General features: G+C 39.2%; 1 protein-coding gene across 3 annotated transcripts in view; it reads right to left on the bottom strand.

Moving 5' to 3' along the window:
• Positions 1 to 673: 673 nt before the first annotated feature.
• Zranb1 (zinc finger RANBP2-type containing 1) overlaps positions 674 to 12,334 on the bottom strand; it is a 54,720-nt gene continuing 43,059 nt past the window's right edge. For all 3 annotated transcript variants that reach the window (XM_021169126.2, XM_021169127.2, XM_029479543.1), the window contains 5 exons: positions 11,967 to 12,165; positions 4,262 to 4,382; positions 3,162 to 3,291; positions 2,748 to 2,977; positions 674 to 1,944 (listed from right to left, as the gene is read on the bottom strand). In XM_021169126.2, coding sequence (XP_021024785.1) covers positions 1,726 to 1,944; positions 2,748 to 2,977; positions 3,162 to 3,291; positions 4,262 to 4,382; positions 11,967 to 12,165 — 899 coding nt within the window. In that variant the 3' untranslated portion in view covers positions 674 to 1,725. The remainder of the gene's footprint in view (positions 1,945 to 2,747; positions 2,978 to 3,161; positions 3,292 to 4,261; positions 4,383 to 11,966; positions 12,166 to 12,334) is intronic.

Raw genomic sequence — 12,334 nt, 5'->3', positions numbered from 1 at the left:
AGCTATTCTAGATGCTATGGATGCTAAGTACTTAGAATGACAGCCTTCTATTGACTTGGTTATCATTCACTGATCAAAATGAAAATGAAATAGTCAATTTGTAGAAAAACACTAACTACTGGAACAGTAACATTTACCAGTATTGTTACCACAATTCATTTATATGGAGTCACCTACTGTGAAAATTACTTTCTGGTTTTAGCATGCAGCATAAATGATCTTTCATCCTGGGAACACCTTTTTACTAAGTGTTCACAAGAGAGAGAGAGAGAACTAAAGACATAACAGCTCATAAGTTTTTTCTTTTTAGTATTCCAGCAAACTTAAAAGTTGTATACACTTTAATACCATCTCATCAGAAAAACAAGATTTCAAGGTTTCACAGCCTTTTCATTAAAGGGGAGGAAAAGAGGAAATGTGTATTTGCTACTTTGCAACTGCTTGCTTGCCACATCAGTCTAAGTGCTTATCAGGACACTATGTGTTGTGTGCCTGAGGAGGTCAGAAATGTTTACCCAGTACTAACATATACCTGAAGTGGTCAATTAACACTCTCCATAAATTTTTTTTCTAAAAAGTATGGTTTTAACTTTAAATAATGCTACAACTAACCAACATGCAAAAATTCTCAGACTACACAGAAACTGATCATACAATGCATTGACCACCTTACTGCATTTTAAAAATCTTTATTCTGTACTGAACTGTATTCCCAATCAGCCTAACCAAAGGCATGCCCTTAATACAGGATCTGCTTAGAGCAGAGGTGACANAGACAGGAAGTATCTGAAGACTGTCTGCATGGCCGCCTGGGAACAGAACAGGTTGAGTCGAAGTGACTGTCACAGAACCCACCCAGAGATGAGTGGGCCTGCTCCCTTTCCATCCATCCATCCAGGGAAGAAGTGCACAAATGCACCTGCCCAGAGTCGAGTAAGAACCCCCTTTACAGGGCACTCTTCCAAACAAATACCTAAATAATGAAAGGGGCAAATCGGAAAAATTGAAAACAACAGAAACTAAAACCCTCTTCAAAAACAAGAGACACTGTTTATGTTAAGTTCACTCCAAAAGCTTGGTAGTTTTTCTTGTAGTTTGTTCCTAAGGGTTTGATTTTTTTTTTTTTTTTTTTTTTTACTTTCATTGGGCACAACAGGAACTAAATTATTAATAAAATAAAGGCTTGTTTATTTTTATCTTGCCGTGAATAATTTGTACAAAGTTTCCAAATCTCTAAAACAATGGGAAATGGGTCTTGTGTGGTGGGAGCAGGATGTCAGGTGCTAAGGAGAGAGCATCTCACTGGTCTGTCTGCTATGTGCTGTTTATGAGTGCCCATGCTGGGAAAATGGTCTCAGTAACATGAAGATGCTGGTGCACTTTTCCTAGTACACAACTTCTCAAACAACCACATGCGTTACATTCATAGACAGATTTACAATTTGAAAGAAAAAAAAGTTCTGTCAATAAAATTAGGTTATTTTTTTTCTTTTTTCTTTTTTTTTTTTTCTTTTTTACAAACTGTCGTTCAACCGAAGTTCTCCATCTCCTCATGCAGACGCACTCGGTTCTCTCCAGTGAGTGTGGGACAGAAAGGTAACTGGGAGCAGGTCCGGCAGGGTATGGCTCGCTCCATGCTGCATATTCTGTTTAGGATACCACACTAACTTTGAGGCCACCTCAGACCTGATGCCTTGGTCTTTTGTTCTCCTTAGGTGTTTGTTCTCATTCATCCTCATCATCCTCGTCTTCCTCTCCATCAGACAGGGATGTACAAGGCCGGATCTGTCTGTAGCGGTCAAGCCATTTTTCTACCATTTGTGTGACCAAGGGGTGGTTTCTCCGCCGAGAGCTTTTCTGCATGGCCACTAGAACTCCCCCTTCTGTCACACAGCAGTCCAGCCACTCTCTGAGCAGTTTCTCTTGCTGCTCCTCATTACCTAGCTTTTAAAGGAACACAAGGAAAAGGCAAGTCACACAGTATGTCAGGCACTTGGTAGAAATAACTGGCAGCTCCTGCGATAATGAAAAAGCAAACAACTGTCTCCACCCCAACTGCAACCTTTTCTCAGTTTTATCAGTAAAACCCAGAAGGTTTTTGTGTTGGAATTAAATGAGGAAACAGCCTTCTTCACAAAAGTCTAAGAAAACACCCTAGAAGGTTAAATTATTTGACATGCCCTTCAGAAAAATACCAAGAGAAGGGTCTCAGCTTCAGACGTGACAAGGTAAGTCTGCTGGGTAAACTACATCTGGGCTGAACTGTACACGTCATGGGCTACTCTTTTCCTTGACACTGCTCGTGTTTGTGGGAATTACTAGAATACATAATAAATAGCCAATCATTTTCCAGACCATGGGCTTCCTGGGTATCTTTTATACATCCTCACTTCCTCTCTGGCTGGTCTACACTGCTGCCACTGCCTTATATGTACCCTCAGCTCCTTGCCCCACGCCCTCTCAACTCTACCCGGGAGTGGTAACACAGGCAGGCCTTTTAACCCCAGATAGAGGGGCTGAAATTCAAGGCCATACTCTACACAGCAAGGAATAAAAAAACGCTCAAAAAAAAAAAAATCTTAGAAATCTGTCAAGACTAACAGCTCTCTCTATATTTAAGGCACAAGTCAAACTCTCTCGTGCTTACTGTCATTCCCAAGTATAGGAGTGCACGACAGGCGCCATCACATCTGGGGGCTCCTGATGTAAGGCCACTACCTCAGGTAACAGGACAGCACGCTACTTACCTCCTGAGCAGACAGGAAGTGCACATGGAGGAGCTTCCTTTCACTGTCAACCAGAGGCAAAAATGTGATGGTGACATCATCATCAGTGTTCAGATTAGCACCAGCACCTCGGTTGCCATAGCCATCGTTCTCCATGGCAACCAAAGCAGAGAAGTGGCCCCTTGTATAGCCCAGAGCAATTGGACTTTTCCAACAAAAACTCTGTTCCCACAACAAAGGCAGATAAACTCCTGGAAAAAGAAAGAGCACAAGGAGCAAGTGCCTGGCCAACCACCCACACCCACACCCACTGTTTCTACCTCCTGAAGTACAGAAGCTGCTCTGACCCTCCTCCCCATATTTTTTTCCTTTGAGGCCACAGCTATATAATCATTGTAAACAAGACAACTAGGGTGTTCTTGAGGAATGGCTTACCTTGAAACCGAGTATATCCTAAAGTTTCTCCCCGGAAACTCTTATAATATTTTACTCCATAAACTATAATTGGTCGTCTAAGAATATGTGCAAGTACAAAAATGTGTGTCTGTTCCAAACTTGCTCCAGGCTGTACACACATAAAAAAAAGAAAAGAGAATTTTTCTTAAAAGCATTTATTATCAGTCTCAAAAACTGCTGTGTAAAAATTACTATCTTCAGTGTACTCTTTCAATCCACTTCCAAGAAGAAAGTCTTGTCTAATTAAAGAAACTAACTCGACAAATAGCAAAGTCCAATGGAATTATAATAGAAATCTAAGTCTCTGTCTAAGTTACTCTGTTCATATCCAAACTCATGAACAGAACAGATATAGACAATGATTTTGAGGTATCCCTTGCTATCCAATCTTAGCATTTACTCTCCAATCTCAGGAAACAGGTTGAGATAGCAAGGAACACTTTATAAAGTGACATTTTACTATCAAGTTCTGAAGACAGCTTTACTGTGTACAAAGTTAAAAGGCAACATTAACCAGTTGGAGTTCACCCTCCAACTACAGCCACTCTAATCACATGGCCACAGGGGACACTGTTGCACAATTTCACCACAAATGGTCCAACAAAAGGAACTTACTGTATCAGGGTTCAAAGAACCTGGTTAGACAAATGGTCATTTGTTCAAAGTAAGCTAGACTGTGCTTGCTTTTTTTCCTCTTAATCTATAACACATGAATGCAGTCATGAAGGAACGATCTAAAGAATGTCAATTTCTAACACCATGACTGACTGTTCAGTTCCATCCTTTAATTCCCTACAGTGTGAGCCTGAACTCAACAGCTGAAGCTAGTGGAGGTAAGATGGCATATTGTCACTGTCTGATATTAAGAAGAATGAGAACTTGTTTTTGATGGCTGTTAGCCTCAATTATTTATGCAGCAGAGTTCTACAGTGATAGGTATTGACTACTGTCTGTTAAAAGCTAAGTTGACTGCCAGCTTTAAGCATGGTCTGATCAGCCTGAAGAACTCAAGAGTGTGTGGATTACCCCTCTTCTCTTTCAAACAAAGACAAAACCGAAAAAGCTTGATGCAGTCTTACCTGACTAGCTAGAGAGAGTATGAATGCCCAGTCTTCTTGCCATTGTTCTTCCCTCAGTGAAAAATGTAAACCAAAGCTCTGGGAATACCACGATTCCCAGTCTTTCCAGCGAGTGTAAAACCTGGCAAGCAAAAGGCAAACAGAATCATGAGAAGTAGAACTTTGGCAATTTCTCTCAGGATATTAATGCCTACATTCTGTTAGCAAAATTCACTACCTATCTAATTAACTCTAAAAGAGTGAAGAAAACAGTTTTATTGTTATTTAATAGTATCTATAGCCATGGTAGCCCACACCTATAATCTTAGCACTACAGAATTTGCAGTCAGCCTAGGCTATTCAGTGAGACTCTGATGCAAAAACAAAGAAGATGGTCAAAATGTCATTTGAGGTATAAGACACAAAGATGCCTTATTTCTTCAATGATGTATCACTGTGTAAAGACAATGCCTCTGAAACTTCCCATCATTGTCTTAAGAATATCAAGATCACATGGGTCCTAGACATGCTTGTAATCCCAACCAACATTTGGGAGGTAGACATTAGAAGAATCAAGAATGTAGAAAGGTTTAGGCTGGTTTGGGCTATTTAAGGCCTCCCTCACATCAAAAGGCCAAGACATGTATCACCCCCTGAGAGTTCTTTCTGTCAATAAGATCTCATGATTATATGATAATCTAAAATAAAAGTTACTTTAACTAGAAAATCAATTCCTTCTTTTATTTAATAACCTATAAGATGTCTTCACATAATTTAGGCAAACAACTCAAAATAAGTTTATATTAGGTATAAAATTAGAAACAAAGACTGGGTATGGCAGTGTACACCTGTGATCCTAGTCTATGGGGGCTGAGACAGGAGACCTCCAAGTTCCATACCAGCCAAGGTGACCAGCTGCAATTCTAATTAGAATGTCATGGACTAGGAGGATCACTTGAAGGAATTACCAAAGTGATAGTATTAGAATCATCTGTGAATGAATGAATGATCTCATGGAACTGAACCTAAAAATGCAAACAGCAAAGCTAATCTGGTATTGATACAGTGACTGACACATAAATCTCTTAAGTCCAGAAACAAATCTTAACATTTTTAAAAGTTTAAGACCAGAATTTTGCCAGAACTGTCATGCAGTCTTCTACAACAATAACAAAACCAAACAAAAACAACAGAACAAAAACCAGCAAAGCTGTGTGAAGTAAGGACAGTCGTTTAAATTTGAAAGACCACATCTTCCTAATCATTTAAATCCAGAGACAAGAAATAAAAGACAAGAAAGCTATGGCAGAAAAAAGTTAACTATATCTTTAAAGTAATTTAATAAAGCTTATAAACTAAGCTTATACATATTTTTATTTATAAAAATTAATAAGCTTATAAAGTTCTGAGTTTCTAAACCATGATGCTTGTGGTGGTTTGCAAAGGTGTGGCCCCATTGACTCCTGTGTGTGAATGCTTGGCCCATACAGACTGGCATTATTAGGAGGTGTGGCCTGGCTGGAGGAAGGATATTACAATGCGGGCAGGCTCTGAGGTCTCATATGCTCAAGCTCATATGCCCAGTGTGGCACAGAGTCTCCTTCTGCTACCTGTAGATCAAGATGAAGAACTCTCAACTCCTCCAGCAACAAGTCTCCCTGCATGCTGCCATACTCTCAGCCATGGTGATCTTCTGAAACTATAAGACAGCCCCGAAAATTAAAAAAAAAAAATCTGAAAACAAGTTTAAGTATTTTTACATTCAAAATATTCAAGAGGGTTTCTAATATAATAACATGTTTTTGAAAAAAAAAGCATTTCTTTTTCACAATAGGTTAGTGGTCACAGCACTACATTTGAAGGGCAATAAATATACAGTTTAAAAAGCTTAAGAAAAATATCAAACATTTTTTCAAACTGAAGATTTATAGTTAGACATTTCTCTGTGTGTGTGTGTGTGTGTGTGTGTGTGTGTGTGTGTGTATGGTTGTATTATATTTGATGTGTGTGAGTGTATGAACCATAGTGTATAGAGTCAAAAAACAACTTTCAGGGGTAGGTTCTCTCCTTCCACATGGGTTCTGAAGATTAAAGCCAGGTTGTCGGGCTTGGTTACAAGTTCTTTTACTTGTGGAACAATCTCACTGGTCCAGAAATTTCTTGGTTAGTACTTAAAGTTATTTATTAATGAGACAGCTCTAAATTAGCCAGAAATTAAGCAGTGACTACAATCAAAACTCCAGGAAGCTAAGAGTTCTCTACACCACACACGCTCAAATAATCATACCCAGGGACTAAGACCAAATTCTCAGCCCCTGAAGACAGTGGGCACACAAGGACAGACAGTCAGCCTAAACCTAATGTATAACCAAGTGGTGCCAGGCAAGTTTAGATTAATTTTTGAAAAATCAAGTCCCTGTCCATGGATTCTAAGACTCAAAACTATCATATCTGACAATATCCCTGCCATTAATCTACAACGTCTCTCTGTGAATACAACCAAAATCCTGGCTAGCATTTTGTAAAAATTGTTAAGCGGATCCTAAAGTTTATTCAAAAAAAAAAAAAAAGTCTAAAGGACTCAGAATAAAAATTCTTCAAACGGAAGTACAAAGTCAAAGGATTTACACTTCTGATGGGAAAAAACAAGACTCCAGAAAACAAACAAACTTTTTTGTTTTGTTTTTTTCTTTTTCTTCTAGACAGGGTTTCTCTGTATAGCCTTGGCTGTCCTGAAATTCACTCTGTAAACCAGGCTGGCCTCGAACTCAGAAATCCGCCTGCCTCTGCCTCCCAAGTGCTAGGATTAAAGGCACCACTGCTCAGGTAAGAAACCTCTTATAGTCAGTTAATTTTCAACAAAACTGCCCAGAATGGAGAACAATCTTTTCAGTAAACTGTACAATTAAGATTTCTACAGAATTAAGTTAGTTCATAATAAATGGATGAAATACTTAATGTCAAAAATTAAAATTACAAAACTCCAAAGACAAAAACAGAGGAGTTTACGGCCTTGTCTTAGATCAGGTTTTGGGTTTCTATGGCTATGATAAAACTCCACAACCAAAGGCAACTTTTAACTTTCAATCACACCTCATCATTAAGGGGAAATCAAGATGGGAACTCAAGGCAGAAAGAAGGCCAAGGAGAATTGAGGCCTACTGGCTTGCAGCCTGCTTTCTTATATCATCTAAGCACCACCTGCCCAGGGGTGGCAACACTTCCAGTGAGTTGGGCTCACCCATATCAATCATTAAACATGAAAATTCCCACAGGCTTGCCCAAAGGCCAATCTGGTAGGGGCATTCTCTCAATTGAGATTCCTTCTTCCCAAATGATTCTTTGGGAACTTATATCAAGTCGACAAAACACTAGCCAGCACATGCCTTCAACTAGAGAAGATGTTGTTAGCTATGACACAATAGCATGTTTGATTAAAAAAAAATACTGACAAGTGACAGTCATTATGACCACGACTTTAAAGCTAGAGTGGGCTCAGTGGTTAAGAGAATTGGGTGTTCTTGCAGAAGATCCAGGTCCTAGCCTCAGCACCCTCATGGCATCCCATAAGCATCTCTAATTCCAGTCCCAGGGAATACGATGCTCTTTTCTGGCCTCCAGGAATACTTCATGCATATGGTATACAAACATACTTGCAGACAAAACACCCATACATACACACAAAATAATAATTACATATTAAAACTAATAATGACTTTGTCCCAGAAAATATAAGCCACAGATAGAAGAAAACATTTACAGATTATGTATCTAAAGAGATACCTGACACAGAAAGTATATCCATAATAGAAAAAGTACTCTTGAAGATTGACCATATAATGCTGGGGCCTAGCTCAGTAGTAGATGCTTGCTTCACTGAAGCCCTGATCTGAGAAGCAAAAACCAAGTAACTAGAAAAAGCTAGGTAAATTAGAGAGGTATTTCAACAAAGAAGATGTATAAATGAACAATAAGCACATGAAAAAAATATTCAGTATCATCATCCATGAGGTAACAGTAAAGATACAACTTCATGTGATGTTCACAAGCCATAATCAGATAATAAGTATTGGTGAAGATGTGAAAAATGTGAACTTCAAATACATTGTTGACAGAAATTTAAAAGGGTCCAGGTACTGTAAAATATAGTTTGGCCATTTGTTAAAATGTTAAATATATAGATTTACTATATGATCCAACAATTTCATTCTTAGGTACCTACACAAATCTATTATTTAATGAAATAAAAATATTTTGTCCCACAGAGATTTTATGTGTCACAGTAGAATTATCTGTAAGAGCCAAAATGAAAATAAATCGAATGTCCTTCCATTGGTTTACAGGTAATAACAATATTTGTTTATACTACAGAATATGCTGCCATCATAGACTACATATTTTATGACTCCATTTACATGAAATGTCCAAGAAAAATGTACAGGCACAGGAAGCAGATGAATAACTCCCTGCAGCTGGGGCCTAAGAAGCAGAAAGAAGTGAAGAAGAGACACAAGTTCTCTTTTGAGGTGAATAAATGCTCTCTAACTCTGCTGCAGTGACGGGTGTCACATATGTACGTAAAATAACAGACAGTAATAAATGCTCTCTAACTCTGCTGCAGTGATGGGTGTTACATATGTACGTAAAATAACAGACAGTGAACAGTATGCTTTCAACACTTTTTAGAGCAAATAGTACTTCAATAAAGCTACTGTTTTAGAAAACATTACAAATTCAGCCTTAGAACTTAACATTTTAGTCTTCTTTTTAGTATTTTGAGTATAGTATTTGTGGCAACCCAGTATTAACTGTATGCATCCAGAGAAGGCCTAGGTGTTTATGTATCTTTACTTGAGACAGAATTTGTAGCAGTCTATACTGAAAAATCTAACTTAAAATGACTACCAAATAAACAGTAATTATTCTAAAAGACCCTTAATGATTTTTTCCCCTTTATTAACAGATTATCCCAACTTGTTCTTCTGAGATACTGGATAGATATTTCAATGAAATAGTGTCAGTTTTAATTGCCAATTTGACACAATCTGGAGTTGCTGAGGAACCAAAGCTCACTCAATGAAGGATCTTCAAGGCTAGGCTGGCCTGTATGGAGTTATACTGATTATGTTCATTGGGCTGGGAAGACCTGCCTGCCCACTGTGTTTAGCAGCAGCTCCTGGGCAGGACAGCAGGACTGTATGGAGTGGAAGAGCTGAGACTGAGCATGCACTGACCACTGCTGTCTGCTCATGGCTATGGATGACTGCTTCAAGCTCCTGCCACCCTGACGTTCTCATAGCGATGGACTGTAATCTAGAATGTGAGCCCAATAATCTTTAAATCGCTTTATTCAGGGTATTGTAAAACAGTTTCCTTTGTGGTGAGTAATTTTTCATCTTGGAGGGAAATTTAAAACGAGATGTTTACAGGTAGGTGAAAAAACAGGATGTTCTAAGGAGAGGTGAATACTACAGGTAAGCACATAACTCAAAAAAGCTTCAGAAAGTCCCTGAAACTAACTAGACTCATTAGACCCTCATCTCCCCAAGAAAATATAAACAGTAAAGATTGCTAAGAGAGGAGTGAGACACGCCTAGTTGCCTGGAAGAAGCAGGCTATAAGAAGCTCAGACCAACTGAGCCACCTGAAAAGAACCTGGTGAGCTGTGTAGTGTGCTCCAGGTTTCCAGTTTCTGTAAGCTGCCACCCACGCTGGGTAAGTAAGCCCCCCCACCCCCAATAAAACTCATTGGTTCATCAAGCTGGTTCACAATCTGTTGGGAGCTCCCTTTTCTAAGTTGAGTAGACCGGTGTTGCATCTCCCCAGGAAGTCTGTCACACAACACCAGGTTATTTTATTGCAGTAACAGGAAGGGACATTAAGACAAAACCAAACCAAACCAACCAAACCCAACCCAACAACAAAGCAAGGACAGTACTGTATATTCAGTCTCGAGAGCATCAGCCAGCTCAGATTACAGGTATCCAACAGAACTGCACAGCTACAAACACATAAAGACATATAAACAGTCTAACTAGAGTGACACAGATTCACAAAATAGAACATTGCTTTCTCAGCTTCACTAGGGATTTTACAGGGCAGAAGAGAATCTACCCTGGTTACTTTGGACTATGCATATTAGCAACTCAGCAAAGAGCAGTTTTAAAGGAACTATACAAGTGTGATATGTTGGCTCCTCCTAGCCTAGATCAGGACCCAAGTTTGCCCACCACTGTCATTCTGCTACGGTAGCAGTCATGTGTGGAGCTTAATGAACTAGTCACTGAGTCCCAAATCAATAACAGTAACACTCCATCTCTTCCCATTTTCTTTAGCCTGACCCTATTCCCAAGATACCGGAAGGATAGCTCTATGATCCTTGCTTTCAATCCAGCTTTTGATATGAACTCTAAAATACCAAGAAAAGGTATCTCGTAACAGAGATAACAGCTCTAGGTCTTCACCTTGAATTATACATTAGAATCAAGACAACTGAAAGTTCTGCTGCAATGCCACAATGATACAAGCATCTCCTGTTTTCTAACTCTAATAAAATGCCCCCACTGAGCTATTTACATGCTCTTTCTACCTCTTCCCACTCTGCACTAGACTAACAGAATCTCAAATGACTCAGTACAGTTCAAATATAAATATGAGAAGATCCCCTACTGCCAGTTTTAAGTAATAGACAAAATAAATCCCAAAGTTACTATTATTAGCCACAAATGTCTCTTAAGAATTAAAGAATTAAAAAATAAATAAAACTTTCTCATTTAGGGAAAAGAGTGAATCAACTACTAAAATTCTCAATTTATTTTCAGCCTTGCAAGATAAGACAATTACTACCAAAGGAAAACTACCTTAGGCAGTCTGCCTTGGATGATATGTCTGGTTTTGTGTGGGGCAAAAATCTGAGACAGGATCTTTACACATAGCCAAAAGGTAGCCTTCTTGCCACTTCCATCCCAAGTTACATGGGATGTACACCAGTATGTCCTGATCCAAACTACTTTTCAAAGATTTGTAAGATGACAAGATTTACCACAATAAAATTCCAGCTATATTTCATCAGCACCAGAGACTATATCCACTATACAAGGCAATCACATTAAACTCATAAGATCTGGGGGTGGGAGGGGGGAGGGAGGAAGGAGAAGGGAAGACAGAGGGAGCGAGCCATCACATAAACCAAACCAATCACATCCCCATAGTATAGGAAGGAACTGACACACAAGTGAGTGCATGTGACAGACAGACAGACAGACGGGGGGGGGGGAGAAATACATCTTTAAAACTTTTTTATGTAAGGGCTAGGAAGATGGCTCAATAGTTTTTGTTTGGTTGGGTTTTTGTTGTTGCTGTTTTTTGAGACAGGGTTTCTCTGTGTAGCCCTGGCTGTCCTGAACTCAAGAGATTTGCCTGCTTCTACCTCTCAAGTGCGAGGATTAAAGGTGAGCACTACCACACCTGGCTGAGACGGCTCAATAGTTTAGAGTACTTGCTGCTCTTCCAGAGGACCTGAGTTGATTCCTAGCACTCTACGGCTCACAATGCAGCCTGTAACTTCAGCTCCAAGGGATCAAATATTCTGGCTTCCTTGGGTACCAGACATATACAAGGTGCACAGACACAGAGATGCAGACAAAATGCCTGTACACATTTAAAAAAATTGTATGTGAGAAAAGTAGCCCACTCTACACTGAAACAAGGAAGGCAGTCAGCTCACCAATGTGAACAGTCATGCAGGCTGTCATGCAGGGCTTTCCGAAGCACCGAGTCTTTGTCATAAATGCCCCATGTAGCTTGTAGTACTGAGTCAAGTAAACAATCTCCGGCAGTCCGGTTCCAAAGTGCATATAGTCTACTGTCCAAACGTGTAGCCAACTCCAAAGACCAGTTTATAATTGGAGATTCTTCCTCTAGCTCTATAAGAAATTTAAATAATACATTCATTTTCATGTCTACACAATTACAAAATATTTAATGGGCTAAAAATATTCCCTATAAGAATATTTATATGTAATTTTTTTTTTTTTTTTTTTTTTGGTTTTTTGAGACAGGGTTTCTCTGTGTAGCCCTGGCTGTCCTGGACTC

This window comes from Mus caroli, chromosome 7, assembly GCF_900094665.2.
Source record: "Mus caroli chromosome 7, CAROLI_EIJ_v1.1, whole genome shotgun sequence".
In the NCBI taxonomy this organism is placed as follows: Eukaryota; Metazoa; Chordata; class Mammalia; order Rodentia; family Muridae; genus Mus; species Mus caroli.
The sequence above is the reverse complement of the archived record's forward strand: the minus strand, read 5'-3'. Positions and strand labels throughout refer to the sequence as shown.